General features: G+C 58.7%; 1 protein-coding gene across 8 annotated transcripts in view; it reads right to left on the bottom strand.

Annotated features, from left to right (window-relative positions):
- MAD1L1 (mitotic arrest deficient 1 like 1) overlaps positions 1 to 17,838 on the bottom strand; it is a 347,527-nt gene that overhangs the window by 33,800 nt on the left and 295,889 nt on the right. For all 8 annotated transcript variants that reach the window (XM_035718311.2, XM_025416062.3, XM_049111198.1 and 5 more), the window contains one exon: positions 16,008 to 16,198. In XM_035718311.2, the coding sequence (XP_035574204.2) occupies positions 16,008 to 16,198 (191 nt within the window). The remainder of the gene's footprint in view (positions 1 to 16,007; positions 16,199 to 17,838) is intronic.

Below are 17,838 nucleotides of genomic sequence, written 5' to 3'. Positions count from 1 at the left end.
TCTCCAGGGTAGGAACCTGCATGGCCCATGCCTGCGGCTGCTGTGCTGGACTCTTGCTCATTGACTGCCATGTCCTGCAGACGCATACTGGGCACCATCAGGCCACCCCTTTGCGGGTCGCAGAAGCCAAGGGTGAGTGGCTAACTTGGGAGGTGAAGCGGCCACCTGGCTGACTGGCCAACAGGTAGCTGGCTTGAGGGCTGGCAGCAAATTATTAGAGTGGCACCCTACACACCCTGGCAGTGCCCATGTGCAGCCCACTGTGGGTTAACTGTCAGAGGCCCTGCTGATCTTCCACCAGCAGAGTGATACCAGTGGGCCCGGATACCACACTGCCATGCAGGACAAGCACCCTCCTGTCCCGTGCACGGTCAGCCCAAGCAGGCATGGCCGTGCCACCTCACTCCTGATCATGATGCATGTGTGCCCACGGTTCCATAGCACAGACCTCCGAAATCCAGGGTCCTGGAGTTCCAGCCACCAGAGCCTCGGCCTTGCCTGGACACATGTCCTGGGATACTGCTGGGAAGGCCAGGGAATGCACGGCCACATGGCTGAAGGCTTGGTATCACCATGGGCAGCACTCACTGCCCTGGGTGTCCATCCCCTGAAATCCCAGCCATGAGGAGCTGCACGTGAGCACTGTTAGCTTATGACCAGGTTTCCACGCTGCTGGGTTCTGTGGCAGTTGCTCCTCGCTGCTGGGAAGGGCAGCTGCACCTGAGGTCCGGGTAGCACACCCCACCCCCATTCCTGGAGGGCTATCTTCCCCCCTCTTCCAACCTGAACGGCCCTAGTCAGGCTCCATGCCCTACCATGGGATGGGGGAGCCCTGGGGTGCCTGCATCCAGCTGCACACTCGGGGTCCCCACCCTGAGGAGCTCATGTTCCTGGTGTCCCTGCAAGGCCCACTCCAATGTCCCATCTCCCCAGAGCTCCAGGGCACCTTGTGTGGGATCCCATGAAGGCTGGAATTTGGAGGGAGGCACATGCAGACCCAGAAGATCACCAGCTGTTCACCTGCCCCTGCCTCCTGCCAGACTGACAGCTGCTGAGTCCCTAGCACCAGGAGTGAAGGCTGGGAGCATGAGATACGTGGGGACTTGCCCGGGTAGAGGAAGCACGCTGGCAGGAACAGATGGTACAGGCGACGCTCACCTGGAAAGGCGTCAGGTGCTGGAGAAGTGCTGTGAGCCAGTGGGGATGTGGTGGGGGGATGGGGGGAGAGGCAAGGGCATGTGGCAGGCCCTGAAGGGCAGAACCCGACAGACATGAGTGGAGAGTCTATGTGTCGCTTAGGTGTCTGCTTTCCAGGGAATGCTGGTAGCTGTGAAGGGGGAGGTCGTGGGTTGGCCAGTCTGGACTGTTGGAGGTGACCATGAGGTGGGAGTGCCAGTGTGTGGAGAGACTGGGGCGGACAGGGAAGCCACTCCTGTGGAGACACGGGGGCGGCCACACCTGCAACCTGCAAAGTCACAAGGAGAAGGCAGTGTTCTATCTCCAACACGTGTCCTCCAAGTGCTCCCCGCAAGGCCCAAACAGTGCATTTTTCCACTCTAGGCTGCCCCGGGAGTGACTTGCTCATGGCAGAGAAGGGTGGCTGTGTTCATTCAGGGTCTGATGGCAGAGAAGGGTGGCTGTGTTCATTCAGGGTCTGATGTGCCTCTGTGCCACTTGACACTGGTGGCCATGGCACTGGGTACATTCCATAGGGTTCCGCTGACGTGATAGACAGACTGCGCAGAGGCAGGATGTCACAACACCCCTAGGGACAGGTGGTGCCCGGCAGGCTCTCCTCTCCTCTGCATGTGCTGACCAGTCTCTCCTCCCAGAACAAGGCTTATGCTCATCTCTGGCGTCCTCCTGGGGGCAGGGTCCTCCCTTTCTCCTCTGTCTCCAGTAAGTCAAGCAGGAACAGCAGACAGACAGTGGCAGCGATGACAACCAGTGCCAGGCCTTATGTGTGCCCAGGTGTGGCCCAGGTTGGAGGGCGCTGTGATGAAGTGGTGAATGAACAAAACGTCAAAGCCTATGGTGAATCCCGCCAGCCACAGGTGGGGACTGTGTCCCAGGAAAGAAAGCCATCATCTATCCTGGCGGGAATGGCCCTGGCCTCCAATCCACAATTCTGCTCATCCCCAGGTCAGAGGTCAGGAGAGGAAGGACCCCACCCAGTCACCTCACGGATATAGAGGCCCAAAGGGATATGGAGCCAGGATGAGTGCCTTGGGTAGGGGGACTGTGCCAATCCTGGCTCAGTGCCTTCTGCTTCCCTGCTCCTCCTTTGTGGCTTTAAGGACTAAGGAGAAACAGCATGCAGGGAACAGAAGTCGCAGCCCAACACGGGCCAGGGCACCCCTTGGGCTCTCTGGGGCCGGGGGCCTCCTGCAGCAGAGAGAGCCAACCACAACTGCAGTCACTCAGAAGCGGGAAGCTGCGACTCCAGAGGGGTCAGCAGAGTGTCCAAACACCTTAGGAAGCCCGTCAGGAGTACATGTGGGGGGGAGAACAGGGAGGCACCTGTGGCAGATGCTCGAAGTTCAGGGATGGATGAGGTCTGGGGGGCACACGGGACTGAGTTTGGGGCCAGTTCACTCCTCTCTGAACACCCATAGGTGGGGGCACATAAGGGGCAGTGGGGACGGAGCTGGGACCTGGAAGGGCTCCCATGTCACTCCAGCCATTAGTGGGTGGAGGACAGCAGCTGGCATTGACCGTACCCATGGGAGGCACTCTCAGTGTGGGGGTTCAGGTGACTGCCCTGTCACATAGCAAGGGCCCCTGTGTCCAGTGGGCCAGGATGCAGTGTTGGGGGGCTGACCTGACTGGGGAGGGCAGGCTCTGAGGGAGAGAAGCTCCCCAACCACATGGCCAGGGCACATCTCTGGGGGTAGGGAGTGGGAGACAGAGGAGGCAGGAGGGCCAGCCCTTTGATCCTGATGACCCAACAGTGTCCACATAGCGTGGGGGCCATATGTGGTTCCCTTAAAACTAAGAGGGGTATTGAACTGCTTCACAAATCAACATCACCCAGGGATGGTGGCACTTATCGACTGCCTGGTGGGCTTGGGCATCGAGCTGGGAGGGAAGATATCTCAGGACACCACCTGCTATCTGCTCCGGCAGAGGGGGAGGCCCAGGCAAGACGAGGCGCAGAGCACTCCGGACCCTGCAGCCCCTAGGAACATGTAACCTGTACCAGGGCTGCTGCATGGCTCCAGGCACCTGCACCCAGCGGGCTCCAGCAGGGCCACCCCAAGGGAGACCACACCCCGTTCTCCTTGGCTACATGCTGTGCTCTTGTGTCTGCGCATGTGCAGGAAGCTGTGGGGCAGGCATGGCTGCAGTCAGCAGCGAGCCCGGGGATGAGTGGTGTGGCCTTTATGCTGACCTGGATGCTCAGGCTACTGTAAACCAGCACTGCAGTGCCCTCCCCAGAGGTAGAGCCCCCTCGGTTAGCCGCTCTCCACCCCAAGTGCTCTGGGGGACACCGTGTGCCGGCCCAATACTTTGTCCTCACCCATCACCATGGCACCATGCCCTGCTGCCCCTCTTCACCTCTTTGACCCCGCCTGCTGTCACACACTGGGTACTGAACCCAGGAGCAAACACCAAAATCTGCAGACGCTCACAGCAGTTGATGGTATGGAACCTGCAAACTGCTTCAGAATAATTAAGGGAGGGACTTAGTTGGGCACAAGGGGATTCTCAATGTTGTTTTACCTTCTTAAAGATATTTAAAATTGTCCCCAGCAAAAAGTGAAAACAGCAACATAGGAAACCAAAGGCCACTACTCCCCTTACCCGTCAATCACACAGGGGGCCAGGGGATGACATGCTGATGCTCCCAGGAGGTGAGGCCCTTGGCTCATAGCCCTGGCCTCACACACAGGGACCCTCATGGCACCTGCGCAGGGGAAGAAAGCACATGTGAGGGGAGTCTGGCCCCACGGCGTCCTGCTCTGGGGCTTTAGCACACCCGGGCCCATGTTGCTTCTGGGAAGGGAAGGAGACCTGTGGCCTGTGCCTAGGGATCCATGTGGAAACAGACCACCTCTGCTGTACAGTTTCAGGGATTACTGGAGTCCCCAGAGCCCATCCTGCTGTGGGCTACGTGCTCTTATTGAAACATAACTGGGGACTTCTACTGGGACACCGGGACTAGACTTGCCTTCATGCTGGAGGCATGGCAACACACACAAAATACACACAGTGACTGTTCGTGGATGCCGGGTAAGCGGCCCAGCAGTGTCTGAGAAAGGAAACCTGTGAGGGGAGCCCCCAAGGCTCAAGGAAGTGCAGGGCCCCTCACTGGGTGGGTGGCGGCTCAGCAGAGCTAAGGGGGTCTGGGCTCAGAGCGGAGGGGCCGGGCCCGCGCGGGATGAAGTCCATGGAGCAGCAGGCTCCAGGTGCACAGGGGACCCCACCGGCCAGAGACAAGGTTCTAGCAGGCGCCCAGGCATTCACCAGAGACTCCGGGATGGTGAGGTCTCAGCAGCAGAGTCCAACCAGCCCGAGAATAAAGCAAACTAGACGAGCCCTGACCAAGCCTAAAAACAAGGCTCTGAAGAACCAGCTGACTTAGTTGGCCACAGGAAATGGCCAACGTTGCTCAAAGGAAGACACTCAACAATGTCATCTTCAGGACTCTCATCGGGGTGGGAAGTTCTGAAGCACACACAAAAGGCAACCGTGTCCTCAACCAACAGAAACACCAGCCAACAGAACAGGTCCAGAGATGGAGGAATGGGCACCCGAGGACCCGAACACTGCAGTGATGAGGATGCGCAAGGATTTACAGGAAAACGTGAACACACTGAAGGAGTCGGTGCCTATGCTGTCCTGCAGTTGCCGTATGGGACCACAGAGATGGCAACAGTGACGGGTCCCTTCCAAGATGGGGCTTCCCCATGGCGAGCTGGTGGAGCTTCCTGCCCAGGACTGTGCACACCCGCAGGGCAGACCCTGAGCCAGTGGGCCCAGCTGCGGTGCTCTCAGGTTCTGGGCCCTCAGATGCCCTGACGTAACAGGGGCCTGTGGCTCTAAGGTGCTACCTCAGGAGTGATCTGTTACAGACCAACAGCTCACTAAAATGAGGAGTACAGGAAGGTATAAAGAGCAGGAGCCAGGGGCTCACCTGGCTGTGAGCGCAGACTGCACATTCCACTTGCCACCCCTCCCACTCAAACCCCTGCTCACCCTGTACTCCCAAATGTCGGCTTAAGGTCTCAGCCTCCTGTCTTAAAAATTCTTGAATGAGTACCTGCCGCTCAGAATAAAAGGCCAATACTCTGCCCTAGCTGTCAGGGTGCTGTGTGCTCCAGGCCCTGCTCCTCACCAGCCTCTCCTTAGACCACAGTCCTCCAAAATCCCTGGTGTCTAGCCCCACAGCCTTGTTTCAGTTCTGAGGAAACCTGGGCCTCCTTGACCACTGGGCCTTTGCATAAGTTGCTGGAATTGAGACCATCTCTTCCCTGTGCACTGTGCTGCCTCACACTGTCAGAGCCTACTGATTGCTAGGAGATGGCCCATTTCCTTGGGGAGAAGTTGTTGTCCCAATAAGTCATGAGGCTTTCTGGTAACCAAGAATGCAGTACTGACTGTACGCTAAGCCAGCCAGCTCTTTACTCATGTTTGTGAATTTTCTTCCCGATGTTGGGAAGTCTTTCCTTATCCTGAGCTGAAGGCTGTGTCCTGGCATCCCTGCCCCCATCTGATCCTCCCTCCAGATCCCCCAAACAAGCCAGCCGCCCCCACCCCCAGGAGAACCCAGCAAACACCAGAAAGCTGGCTCTGGCTTGGGTGCCATCCAGATAAGTACAGGTCTGGATTCTCCCCCCAGGCCCCAGGGGGCAGGTGTGTCTGGGCAGAGAGGGTCCGGGGCCACAGTGCCCTCCACGCAATTGCATGGACACTGTGGGTCACCCTGATTCCCGCGTCTGCTCAGCTGAAGAAATGAGAGAGGTTTTGAAGTTAGTATGTATTCAAACCAACCCCATTTGAAATCCCCATTTGAAAAAAGGCAAATTCAAATTAAAGTGTCTATCTAGACTTCATTGTTACAGCAGGAGATTGGAATGCTCTGTGAGTAGGCTTCTTCCGACAGGAGCCTGTGCGTGGTCTCAACTGCCTGTCAGGGGAGGAAGTGAAGGAGAAACAGTGCAGCTTCCCCTCCCTCCCTCAGGCCTCCCACGTGGGAGCCCTGCTAGTTCTCCACTTCCTGGCAGGGCTACACAGATGCCTGGCTTGCCCTCCATCCTCCCTGAGCCAGGCCTTAAGCCGGAGACCACAGTCCACACAGAGCAGGGGCGAGGCCAGGAGGGAGGACAGGTTCCCCCAGTGACCTTGGTGGCCCGAGGAGTGGTGGGGGACCACTGTGGCTCCATGCAGGGCAGTCTGGTGTGGCCTTAGGTTACTGGTACTCCTTCCCGGGTGGCCACATTCTGAGTGCCAGGGCTCTGTCCCAGCCCGCAGAAGCCCCCACCCCAGAGTGGCCAGCAGCTCACTGGCTGGCAGCCTGGTGGCCGGCGCACACACACCACACCTCAGCCTTTGCAACGTAAAGGGCAGCTCCTGGGCCTGGCACCTCAGCTGGCAAGGCTCCCCCACCAGGAGGCAGAGACAGAAGGCCAGACACACCCAGCAAAGTCCAAGTGCCCATGAGGACCTTTTTCTCCTCTGCTTTAAAAATCAGAGAAAACAGAGCAAACCCCTTTCTTTCCCTATTACTCAGCTCAGAAAAGGACTCCAACTCTGAGTTCTAGGATCTGACTTGAAAGTCACTACCCGTCCCGGGACCCCTGCCTCCTCATGCATCTATGAGGGGTAAGACCAGGCAAAGTCCTAGCACCCCAGAGTCTTGAGCGTTTTGTAAGTTGACGTGGAGTCACAGTGGCAGGAAGGGTGTAGAGGTCTTGACTCTCGGACCGGGCTGGGTGCTTCCTGGATAGTTAGGCCCGGAGGCCATGCTGGAGGAGAGTCCACCTGCACCTGCGCTGTACGCCAGCAGCCAGCCATGCACTGTGGTCAATCACCTGCTCTACAAGGTCAACCTTGGGGAGACTATCAACGGGACAGGGCTAAGTGGCTTGGCCACCAAGAGGCAGGGCTGGCTGGCCTGATCCTCCATCGATCTCCGTGGGCAGCCAGGGAACCAAGGGACACAGCATCCCTTGGCCATCCAGACTTAGCAGCAGCTACTTGGGAGGGCAGGAGCGTCTGCCCATCTGCCTGGCAGGGGCGGATCTCAGACTTCACTAGACTTCAGCCATTGTGCTTTCAAGCCTGAACCCCATGCTTGGGTGCCACGGTTCTGCCAGCACTCCAGCCCACAGGGAGGCCCGCACATTGCTTCAGGGGATGTGCCTTGGGTCCTCCCTCACACCTGCCTGCGTGTCACATCACTCACAATGGAGCTTATTTCAATCCCAACGCACATCAGAGAAAGACCTGGTCAAGTCAAGGGGCACCGCAGGGGCAGGCTGGCAGGGCAGGGAGTTAGGGGTGGGTGTGGGAGGGCAGGTGTGGAGCATGGGTGGTGACAGGACAGCAGCCAGAGCAGGACATTCTTGTGTTCAGGTGAGAGCACCAGTGACGCTGGTGCCTGCAAGCCTATCCCTCACCCAGCTCTCTCCTATTTCAGGGCACCTCTGCCTCAGGATCAGAGACCCCTGCACAGGAAGACAACAGAGTGAATAGCAGCTTGCCTTAGCCAGAAGCCACACGGGGTGGCAGGCCCCCTCCTCCCACCACCGAAACACCATCAAACTGTCAGCCCCACCATAAGGGTTTGGAACACATGGCAGGGTAGGGGTTCATAGCAGGACAGAGGCAAGGAGGGATCTTCCTATGCAGCCTCAGAGAGACATGGGCCCAGTTTCCAACCAGCCCGGTTTCTCCTAACACGAGGCCCCAGTGTGTGCACAAAGCCCCCTGCCAAGGAGTGGGTCCTAGGATGGGATCCTGTTCAGGGTGCCACGGGCAGTGTGCCTACCTGTCCAATGTCTGGACCTGGCCCTTGGCCCTCAGTCACCATCTAAGGGCCTCTACTCTTGGTTTACCCCCAAGCACTCACCCTCTGTCCCGACTGCTGAGTGGAGAGGAAAGGCACTTCTCATGGGCCTGGGAGCTCATACCCACAGCTGCGAGTGCCAGGCAGGCCAGGTATGCTCAGACGAGAAAACCCCCAGGAATCCACACCATTGGCATCCCAGGATCCATGAGGGGGTATATTCTCGGTCACACCTCATAAGTAGAACGGTCCCCAGGGCACGGGGCAGCTCCTGCTCCCGAAGCCCCTCTTCTTCCTCCTCCAGCCAAGAGCTGTTGCTGTGGCAACCAGAAGGCCCGCCAACCCTGTGCCAGCAAGATGATGCCAAGTGGACATCACCCCATGGCGTAAGCTTCTCTCCTCACCCTGGCCTTGTTTAAACCCTTTCTCTTGCTCGGCCCAACCACCCACCTCTGGAGGAAGCAGTTCTAGCTCTCTCCAACCTGGCCTCTGACCTCTGTCCCACCATTGCTGACCCACAGCAACTGCTCCCACGTGAGACCACCTCTGTGGTGGGCAGCCCTGCCCTCTGTGCGACAGTGTCCACAGTGTGCACAGTGATGTCTGTGCCCATCAGATACGGGTCCCCAGGGACTGGTGCCCACAGGGCCCAATGAGGAAGGTGTACATGAGGGCAGCGGAAGGAGCCTGTGCTCTGTGGGTGATGGCCAGTTGGCAGACCCTCCCCACTTATTTACAAGGCTGCCCTATAAGCAGGCAAGGTGGCAGGCATAGGCAGCAAAGCAGAAAGCTCCCTTCAGTCGGTGGCATGGCCTGTGTCAACAAGCCCCAGTCGGCTGCCAGGTCTGCAGGGGTCACGCCATGCAAGGGGCATGGGGATAGAATGGCCACAAGGGCAGGGGTGGGGGCTGACGGCAGCCAGGGGTACAGGGCAAGCCAGGGGGACCCAGTGAGTTTGGCCTGAACCTCTCTCTGCTGAAGAACTGATGAGCTGGGGCAGGACCCTGTTCTGCTCATCCCCGGGGCCCAACAAGTCGGCATCTGCTGGAAGATGACCCGAGGGGCAGGACCTGGGTCTGTGGGGGGGTGCGGGGAGGCTGACTGGGCCAGGCCCCTCCTGTATGCAGGCCAGTACGTCCCCAGCAGGCAGGTTCCAGGGGAAGTACCAGGAGGGGTCCTGCCCCATACGCTCACCGAGGGAGAGAGCTCCAGGTGTCATGACTATGTGTCAGGAACATGGTACAAGAGTCCTCTGAAATACCCTTGGGCCACTCTTCCCTGGGAAAGGAAGGGAGCTGCTTGCAGGTACCCACCACACCTCAGCCCTCGGCCCCTCCCTGCTTTCCCATGCTCTGATTTCTCATGAGAGAGCACCCCTTGTGAGGCCCTGGGAGATGCACTGGCCCTTGTGTGCACATGCTTGCGTGGGACTGTGTGTGGTGGCATGAGATCTTGGGGCCAGGCACCAGGTACCACACCGCCCACAGTGTCAGGTTCCTCCATACATACAGTCCAAGTCCCCTGTCGTGATGACACAGGAGGCTGACTTGGTCATTGGGTACACACAGAGGGAGGTGGGCTCACAGAGGCAAAGGCACATGAATGTCCCACACAGCTCGGGGAGGCACGGTGACAGTCACACTCAGTGCCTCTGACCCCAAGCCCCGCACCTTTCCACAACATCCCTGCAGCCCCAGGAGTCACCTCCATCTAGCAGATGCTCACCCACCGCTGGCTCTGGGCCCACACCAGATACTAAGGGGGGTGATTGATGGCCAGTTCCCCCAGGACAGATGCACCCCGTAGGAGCAGATGTACCTCCCAGGATGACCTACAGCAAAATGTGAGCCTGGGCCATCATGGACAGGCTTGCTGGCCTGCACACACCCTGCCACCTGACCTCAGTCTCTGCTGCTCCAGGGACCCTTCTGAGCCTGCTTCCTTTTCCAGGTGCGCGGGTGGTGTGGCTGTCAGTAGAGACGCTCATCAGGGTCAGGCTGGGAGGCACATCCTAGAGGAGCCCAGACAGGTCCTGCTTCTCAGGGAGGGCATGCCTGAGCAGGACTGTGAAGGCTGGTTGATCTGGACACATGAAAGGGAAGGAGCGAGCCTCATCCCTGAGCGCTGGTCAGTGCCAGACAGGGGCAAAGTGACCCTCGGAAAGCACCGGGGCAAGGCTTGGGGAGGGGCTCGGCACCAACGTGCCTGTAAGCCCCAATGGCAGAGCCCAGAAGGGAGTGGTGGCCCCACATGAGTCAGACTTCTCCCGGGGCCACCTGAATCCACACAAGCAATTATGGGGTTTACAGGTGCTGCTCACCCCCCTCAAGGAGCACCATGAAACAGAGAGCACCTGATGGTCCCCGGAGCCCTCACTACAGTAAGAGGAGTAACTCTAGAACTTTCTGAGAACACGTGAGAGTCAGGTAGGTGACTGCACAGGGTATGCTCACAGGCTTTCAGTTTATACACACCCCTCTGCCCTGCTCCACATAGCAGCCCCCACCAGTGGATGCTATCATGTGCCCCTGTACAGACCGAGACCCAGGTCCAACAGGTGAGACCCAAGCATGGCTCCGCTGCACCCGAGCCGCTCTGTGATGCTAGAAGCTGGTCCTGCCTTGCCAGCTGGCCCCAGTGGGATTCCCAGGGCTGGGTAAGGAGGATACCCATGGCGTCCTGCAGCAACCCTGTCCACAGCTGTGTCCCAAGGGGCGCTGACAAGAGACATAGCCACCATCCTTACCATCCTCGTCCCCTTTGTACAACAGGGGCCTCGCCCCGCTGGTTTTCAGGAGGGGGAGCAGGAGAACTCATAAACCACAGCCAGGAAACTAGGGCTCTGGGCAGTCCTGGAAACTCACACGCACCTGCACTGCCACCAGCACATGGGAGACCCAGTTCTCCCCAAGGGCGGGGGTGGGGGGACGTGAGGGTGGTTAGGTCCCTGCTGGGCCAGGCCCAGCCAGAGTTCCTCCCGTCCTCTTCTTCAGAGTGGCGGCCCCCAGAGCACACAGCTCCCACCCACGCGGCCAGGCTGCTGGGCGCCATGTCTTTTCCTTGTGCAGAGAGCGTGGGGCGAGCCCAAACCCTCAATTATGCTGGCGCACATCTGCAGAGCCCGCTCAACTGGAACAGTGCTCAGCTATTTCTAACTCTGCCTTCGGCCCCCTTCCTGCCTGAAAAATCATCTTTGGGAAAATAAAATAAACCAAAAAGGCCAAGAGGGTACAGTTCACCATGATCCCCTTCAGCCTGATTTCACTGCCACTGTGTGAGTCTGCCATCAGCCGCCAGGTGGCAGGGCCCCAGTGCGGTGTGGGGGCCGGCAGTCATCCCATCTCTCAAGCAGGTCTCTGTCCTGTGGCATCTCCTATTTAGGACAGCTAGCCCGCAGGGGAGCCTCCCTTGCTGCCCCAATGAAGGCTTGACTCACTGGCTCTCCTGACCCCAGGGTGAATTCAGACCAAGTTCGCCACTGAGTCCTACAAGGTACAGTGACCCAGCCAAGGGTGGGAGGGCTCTAGGATAGCTCATGTCCCCTCTCAGGTGCCTGGGCTGGGCCAGGGGGTGCCTCTGCCTGAGTCCCCAGAAGAATATCTGCAGAGGGTTGGTCTGCTTTCTATTTCACTTCTTGCACTTTCTCCCCATCTGTCCTCATCAAGCACTCTGCACATGCCAGGCCCTGAGCAGGTAGATGGAGAGCAGACAGGGTGGGACGGTGCCTCCTGTCACTAACCAATAAGCAGGCTAAGGGGACAGGTGACTCACCAGCAGTCACCAGCAGTCCCTAGTTAGAGATGTCCTGATAGGTCTGGCAGCTCCAGACGTGCCTGCTTTGGGGCTCCCGATGGCCTGGCAGGACTTATCCCAGGAGCAGCTCAGAGGCTGGGTGCTGGCTGTGTCTGGGAAGCCTCTGGCTGAGCAGGTGAACTGAATGCATGCACACCTCCAGAAAGTCAGCAGAGACTGCCATGCTTCAGGGCCAGCTGCTCCCCATAGCCCAGCACTTTCTGTGGGTGGAGGCGCAGAGGCAGCAAGGGGCTCCGCAGCACACAAGCACCAACCACCTCTTCAAGGCCCTGCCCAGGAAGGGCAGCTGATGCTGTTGGAGTGGCAATGGAAGGTTCTGACTGCAACTTGGGAGGGTGGGGTGTGCCTGTGGATGGACCCATCACCAGACCCCTCCCATTGGGTTGCCTATGAGCTCTGACGAAGGGCCCATGCAGATGTGCACAGTCCCTAAGCAGGTGCCTGAGTGTGTGCAAGCAGCGGGTGGGGGAGGCTTCCATGGGCGAGTGAAGGAGCTGAGGGGTGGCCCTGGGGGTGAGGGCAGGGGGACTGGGGCTGGCAGGTCCTTACTGCCGTGTCAGGGAGCCCAGGAGGCAGGTTTGTGTCCCCTGGAGGGATGGGGACCATAGCTTGGCAGGGCATGGTAGGCTTCACCTGCAGACCTGAGGGGAAGCCCCTTAGGGAGACCCACAAAGGGGTACAGTGTTGGGTGTGGGGTGGAGGTGGCAGGAACAGAGCCCATGCCGGGATGCTGGGGACATACAGCCTTGCCCTGAAGGAAGAGACACAAGCTGAGGGTGGCAAGGGTGGCCCCTAGCTGGCATCAGATCCCCATCTCTTTGCTCTACCCCACACAGCTTCCAGTCCTTTCTCAAGAGGTAGGATAAGAAGGGCAAAAATCTCACCCACCTGTTCATGCCCACGGGGGACCAGGCACCAAGGGGGTGATGAGACTACAGACAACAGAGCCACCAGTGTCCTCGGCAAAGCTAGGTTCCAAGGCAGGCTGGCTGGTTCGTGTGTACTGGGACCAAGGGACAGGGAAGCAGGCAGCCATCTGTCCAGAGCCATGCCTGCTGGTCAGCAAGGCACTGGGTGGGCTCCCTACTGGCAGGCACCCATGGGAGGCACCAGGAGAGAAGATCCTGTCCCACGTGCCCTGCTAGGGGGGCACAGGCACACTCCTAAGCTGGGGACAGGGTGCATGTCCCTGGGGATTCCTGGCTCCTGGGCAGGGGCCTGAGGGAGGTGGGCTGTCTGGGTACCCAGACATATGGTAGTTCCTGTCCCTGAAAAAAACTCATGTAAAGGAATAAAAGTCCCATACATAACAACCAAGCAACAGAAAACAACATGTGTCCTGAGAGATGTTCACTGAAAATGGGTCCCGCTTGTGAGGAACATGGAAAGCCTTACTGGAGGAGGTGTCTATGAGCAGATCTGGGCCTTGTTGCTGGGGTGTGACAATCTGCAGGTGGACGAGCAGGGGCAGGGCCCAAGTGCCAGTGTGCAGGGTGAGGCAACCCATAGGCAAAGGCAGAGATGGGGATCCTGTGGGGGCCCTGATGAGCAGCTTCTGTCTACTAATGGTTCACTGCTCCAAAATGAAATTCTGACAAACCCTGAAATCTGGGGGCCTCAGGGATGCTGCTGGAGCCCCTGGGTCAGGTGCTCCGGTGGCATCAGGATCCTGGGCTCCCTTAGGCCTGACACTCAACTCAAATGACAAGACCAAAGCTCAGAGTGGCCTCCAGCTGGGGAAGGGCAGTGTGAGGCTCCGAGTTGAGCACCCTGGCTGAGGGATGCCTTGCCTGCCTATGCGGTACCTCTGCTTTTCTAGACAGCTCTCTGCACGGCCTCCGAGGACAAGTGAGCACTATGCTTTGCATTTTACAATCATGGAGGTCCCTCCATGCTTCCTATGACAACCTGACCACAGAGCCTACCCCATTCAGCGGCACGCATCCAAAAGGTGGTGGGGCCGCAAGCACATTTGTCTCCTGACACTGCGCACAAACCATCCCCCCCCCCCCCCCGACACACACACCTAGGCAGGGGGTGGAGGCCCAGCCATGACGGCAAGGGCCAGGGTGCCTGCTGGACGGAGTGGAAGGCTGAGCCATTAGCCTTCCCATCATCCTTTGTGGCTGTGTTGCTCCTAGCATATCTGTCCCTCATGCCTAGAGCCAGGCCCATAGCTGGGAAGCAGAGGGTCACAAGACACACAGTTGAAGGAGAAGCTGGGGTGTGGGGTACACACCACAGGGCAAGGGTGGGGAGACAAAGCAGGGTACCAGTCCAGGACCCCACAGGGGACTCTCCAGATGGGAAGGTGTACCAATATCCAGGAATGGTGCTGGGGTGAGCTGAGGACATTGAGCATAGGGGAGAGCTGAAGGTAAGGGGGAAGAACAGAGCCCTGGGGGTTGGGGGGGATGGCAGAGGGTCTGGGGAGGGAGGATGGCAGAGGGCCCAGTGCGGGGGACAGCAGAAGGTTGGAGGGGACAGCAGAGGCTCTGGTGAAGAGATGGCAGAGAGTTGGGGGGGAAGGGAGAGAGTTGGGGAGGACGGGAGAGAGCGAGGGGGGCAGCAGAGGGTCTGGGGGTCTGATGGTGCCTTCGGCCTGTCTCCACTCTGCGGTGGCTGTCCAGAGTAAACACGGTATGTAGGAATTGTATGTCTTCGTTAATTAAAGTTTTTTTTTAATATGTGGTATCTCTACAAGGTATGGAATAGTGACCAGCAATCCTGAGTTCTCCCAAAGCCCAGGCAATCACACAGGAGTGCAGAAGTACATTTCTGACATTTTTTTTTTTTTGTTCATTTCTGACAGTTTATGTAGAGACTTTACAGGTTTTAATGTTTCACTTCTACGAGGTTTAAAGAGTTTCAAGACACACATGTAAAAATGGACACACATGATCCAAGAAGGCTGGAAGTTGGGAGGAAATGCTGGGAGACACTGGGGGGCAGATGCCAGGCTGAGGTGCCACTCTGAACTCAGGAGGGAAGGAGGATGGGAGGGAGGTGGGGGCCCAGTGCAGGCCTCCTTGCTCCCTGCGGCCTGGCGCATCCAGGCTTGGCCAGTGTTCCATGAGCAAGTGGCCAGGCGGTCACAGGTTCGCCTGAAGTTTACAATGAAATGAGGCAGAAAACATTTTGTGTCCTATTGTATTCTATTTGATGCATATGCAGACCACACGGGCTAAAGCCTTTTTATAGAAAAAGAAAAGTGGTTGCTTTGTTTTTACACATGTGGGCAGCAACAGGTGGTTGCCCCACTCCACACCATGGCAACAAGAAGTGGTGGCCTGTCTGCCCACCCCGGCCACCCGCAGCCGTGCCACCACACCCTTCCTGAAGCAGCGGAGTGCCACACCGGGCCACGGCACCGTCTTCATGAGAGGTCAGACTAGTGGGGCAGTGGCGGGGCCAGCCCTCTTCACGCAGATTCTGGCTCAGGCTGCCAGTCTCCTCTAGGCCTCCCAGCAGACACAGTCAACCCCCAGCCTGGCCACTGGGACCCACTGGACCCACCCCCTCACAGGCAGGTACTTCATTTCCAGTGACCGTCCTAGCCCTGAAACCTGGAGGGCACCCTGGCCTCGACACTGGTACAACTCCACAGGCCACATGCTGCCTCCAACTCCAGGGGGCCTCCTCCATGAAAGCCCCCATCCTGCCTGGCACCACGCAGTGGCAGCATCTCCAGAGGGAGTCTGAAGCCAACCCTGGCCGTGATTCCCGCACTCCTGTGTGCCTGGGGTCCCGGCCCCAGCCTCGCCGGCAAGCCTTACTACCCTCCTCACAGAGGAGCAGCGCTCCTCTCCCGTCTTTCTGCTGCACGGCACACTGAGGCTGCCTCACAGGCCCAACACAGACCCTCACCCCGTTACTTCAGCCGTCCCCTGGGCACGGCTGCTGCTGGATGCCCCAGGGCTTCACTGCCCTGTGCCCTGCAGCAATGGGGCTGAAGTAGCAACAGGGGGATGGCAGACACCCAGAGGCAGCCAGATCAAGGCTGAGTGCTTCTTGCAAGAGGCCGCCAGGCTGTGGGCAAAGCTGGGGTGGCTGAGGGCCACCCAGCGGGCCACACATACCTGAGGTGGGGCTGCTCCCGCACCCACACCATCGTCCACCAGCGCGAAGGGAGGTGCGGTGTGTCTCAGCAAAGGGTGGTGCGGTGTGTCTCAGTAGGTCCTACCTTGAAGATGAGGCAGTCGGCCTTGTGTTCCGCATACATGGACGTCAGCCGGTACTGGTTCTCTGTGGTGATGTCGATCTGGTAGCCCGTGAGTGCATAGCAGACTTTCCGGAACTCCTGGATCTTCGTTTGAAAGACCTCCTTGAGCCGCTGGTTCTTAAGCTCGGCGCTCTCCACCTGCTTCCTCAGCTCTGATGGGGGAGAAGGGAGAGAGTGAGCCCCATAGAGGGATGGGACTCGGGGTGGCAGCAAGGCCCAGGGTCAGAATCACTGGCAGAAGGCTGAGGAGGAGACAGGTTCCTACCCGGGATGGACATGCCCCTGTGTCAGCAAGCCCTGATGTATGCACGTGGGCAAAAAAGAGAACAGGCCAAGGAACAGCTTGCATGTCTGTGGACGAAGTGATTCATTTAATAAAAACAGTAACTCCACGGAGAGCAGGGACCCGGCAAACCAGACCTCTTCCTAGCCCTGAGTCTTGGATTTGATCCTCGGCCTGGTCCTTTTCTGAAGGACAACAAGGGGCAACATGGAAGCTGGCCCAGGTCTGGGCAGGGGGTACGGGGATCAGGTCTGCATGCACCAACCAACTGCCCAAGCTGCAGCCAGGTTCTCGCTGGTGGTTGGATGCCCACCCGCATGGGCCAGCAGCACCAAGTGGGCCAAAGGCCTGGAGAGGAAATGCTGTAGAGATTGCTGATCCTGTTCCCCGGGGGTTCCCCGCCACCCAGAGACAAGGCCCCTAGTTAAAGATAGGCCTCTGGGTACTGCTCTGGCAGGACCGTTCAGGGCAGAGGCCCCCCTGGCCTGCCCATCACTACCATCTCGGTTTATGGCTGTATAGGAGAAACCCGCTGTGCCAAGTGCAAAGCCATTGGGAGGCTTCACAGCAATTACCACAGATCCTTTACCCAAGGTGACTTCCTAGTAATTAAACCTCGGTCATCCCCCCATTAATTAGCGAGGCTGGCTCTGCTCAAGCACAAGTGCAGCTTCTGAAGCCAGGAGCTTCTTGGTGGTCCCATCTGGAGCTGATGATGGGGAGCCCTCCAGGGCCTGCGGATGGCCTGGGCAGCACAGGATCCCCGGTGGCCGAGGGCATGGTGAGAAAACTCCAGGCCTCAGAGCGGGTTGGCCCAGCTTGGAGCCCTGCCCACCGCGACAGGGGCAGGAGCTCCTCGTCCTCAGGCTGAAGTGCAGGCCCTGTGGCACATCCTGGGCTGGTAACCAGGACAGGCCCAGGCCAGCAACCACCAGGTTCCTAGCAGGGCTTAGAGCAGGCAGGGTCATGTCGGCTAGCTTAAGATGAGCAGATGCAGTCAGGGTGACTTCCTGGAGGAGGTGAAGGGGACAGGGAGCCTGCCTTCCAGGGAAACCCACTGGAGACCTTCCGCCAGCTCTGCCCTTTCTGACCTACGGCCTTGAGCCCATCACCCTCCAGCTCCTGGGGGTCTCAGGCACATAGCAGCATCCAGAGGCGTCACAAGGATCAAGCTGGATCCTGTGGGGCCACAGCGAAGTGCTGTGTGGGTTCAAGGCCATATCACCAATGGTGGGGGCTCTACTAGCTGCGCATCAACACACTCCACAGCTGCCACAGGGCTACACAGAGGGCGCAGGTTCTGTGCATACAAGGGCTATGGGACTGACTATGTGGCTGAGGGCAGCTGGCACAGGGAGGACAGCCCCACAGCCCCTCATAGGCATCTGAATACGGATCCTAGGTCTTGTCTGCACTGCCTGCATCTCTGCGGGCAGCCTGGGGCCGGCCGCGTTCTCGCTCTTGGTGCCAGAGCAGAGCTCCTTCTGGCCTCTCTGCCAGCACGTCCAT

The sequence above is a fragment of the Canis lupus genome, chromosome 6 (assembly GCF_003254725.2).
Source record: "Canis lupus dingo isolate Sandy chromosome 6, ASM325472v2, whole genome shotgun sequence".
NCBI lineage: Eukaryota > Metazoa > Chordata > Mammalia > Carnivora > Canidae > Canis > Canis lupus.
This window is presented reverse-complemented; position numbering and strand designations above follow the sequence as displayed.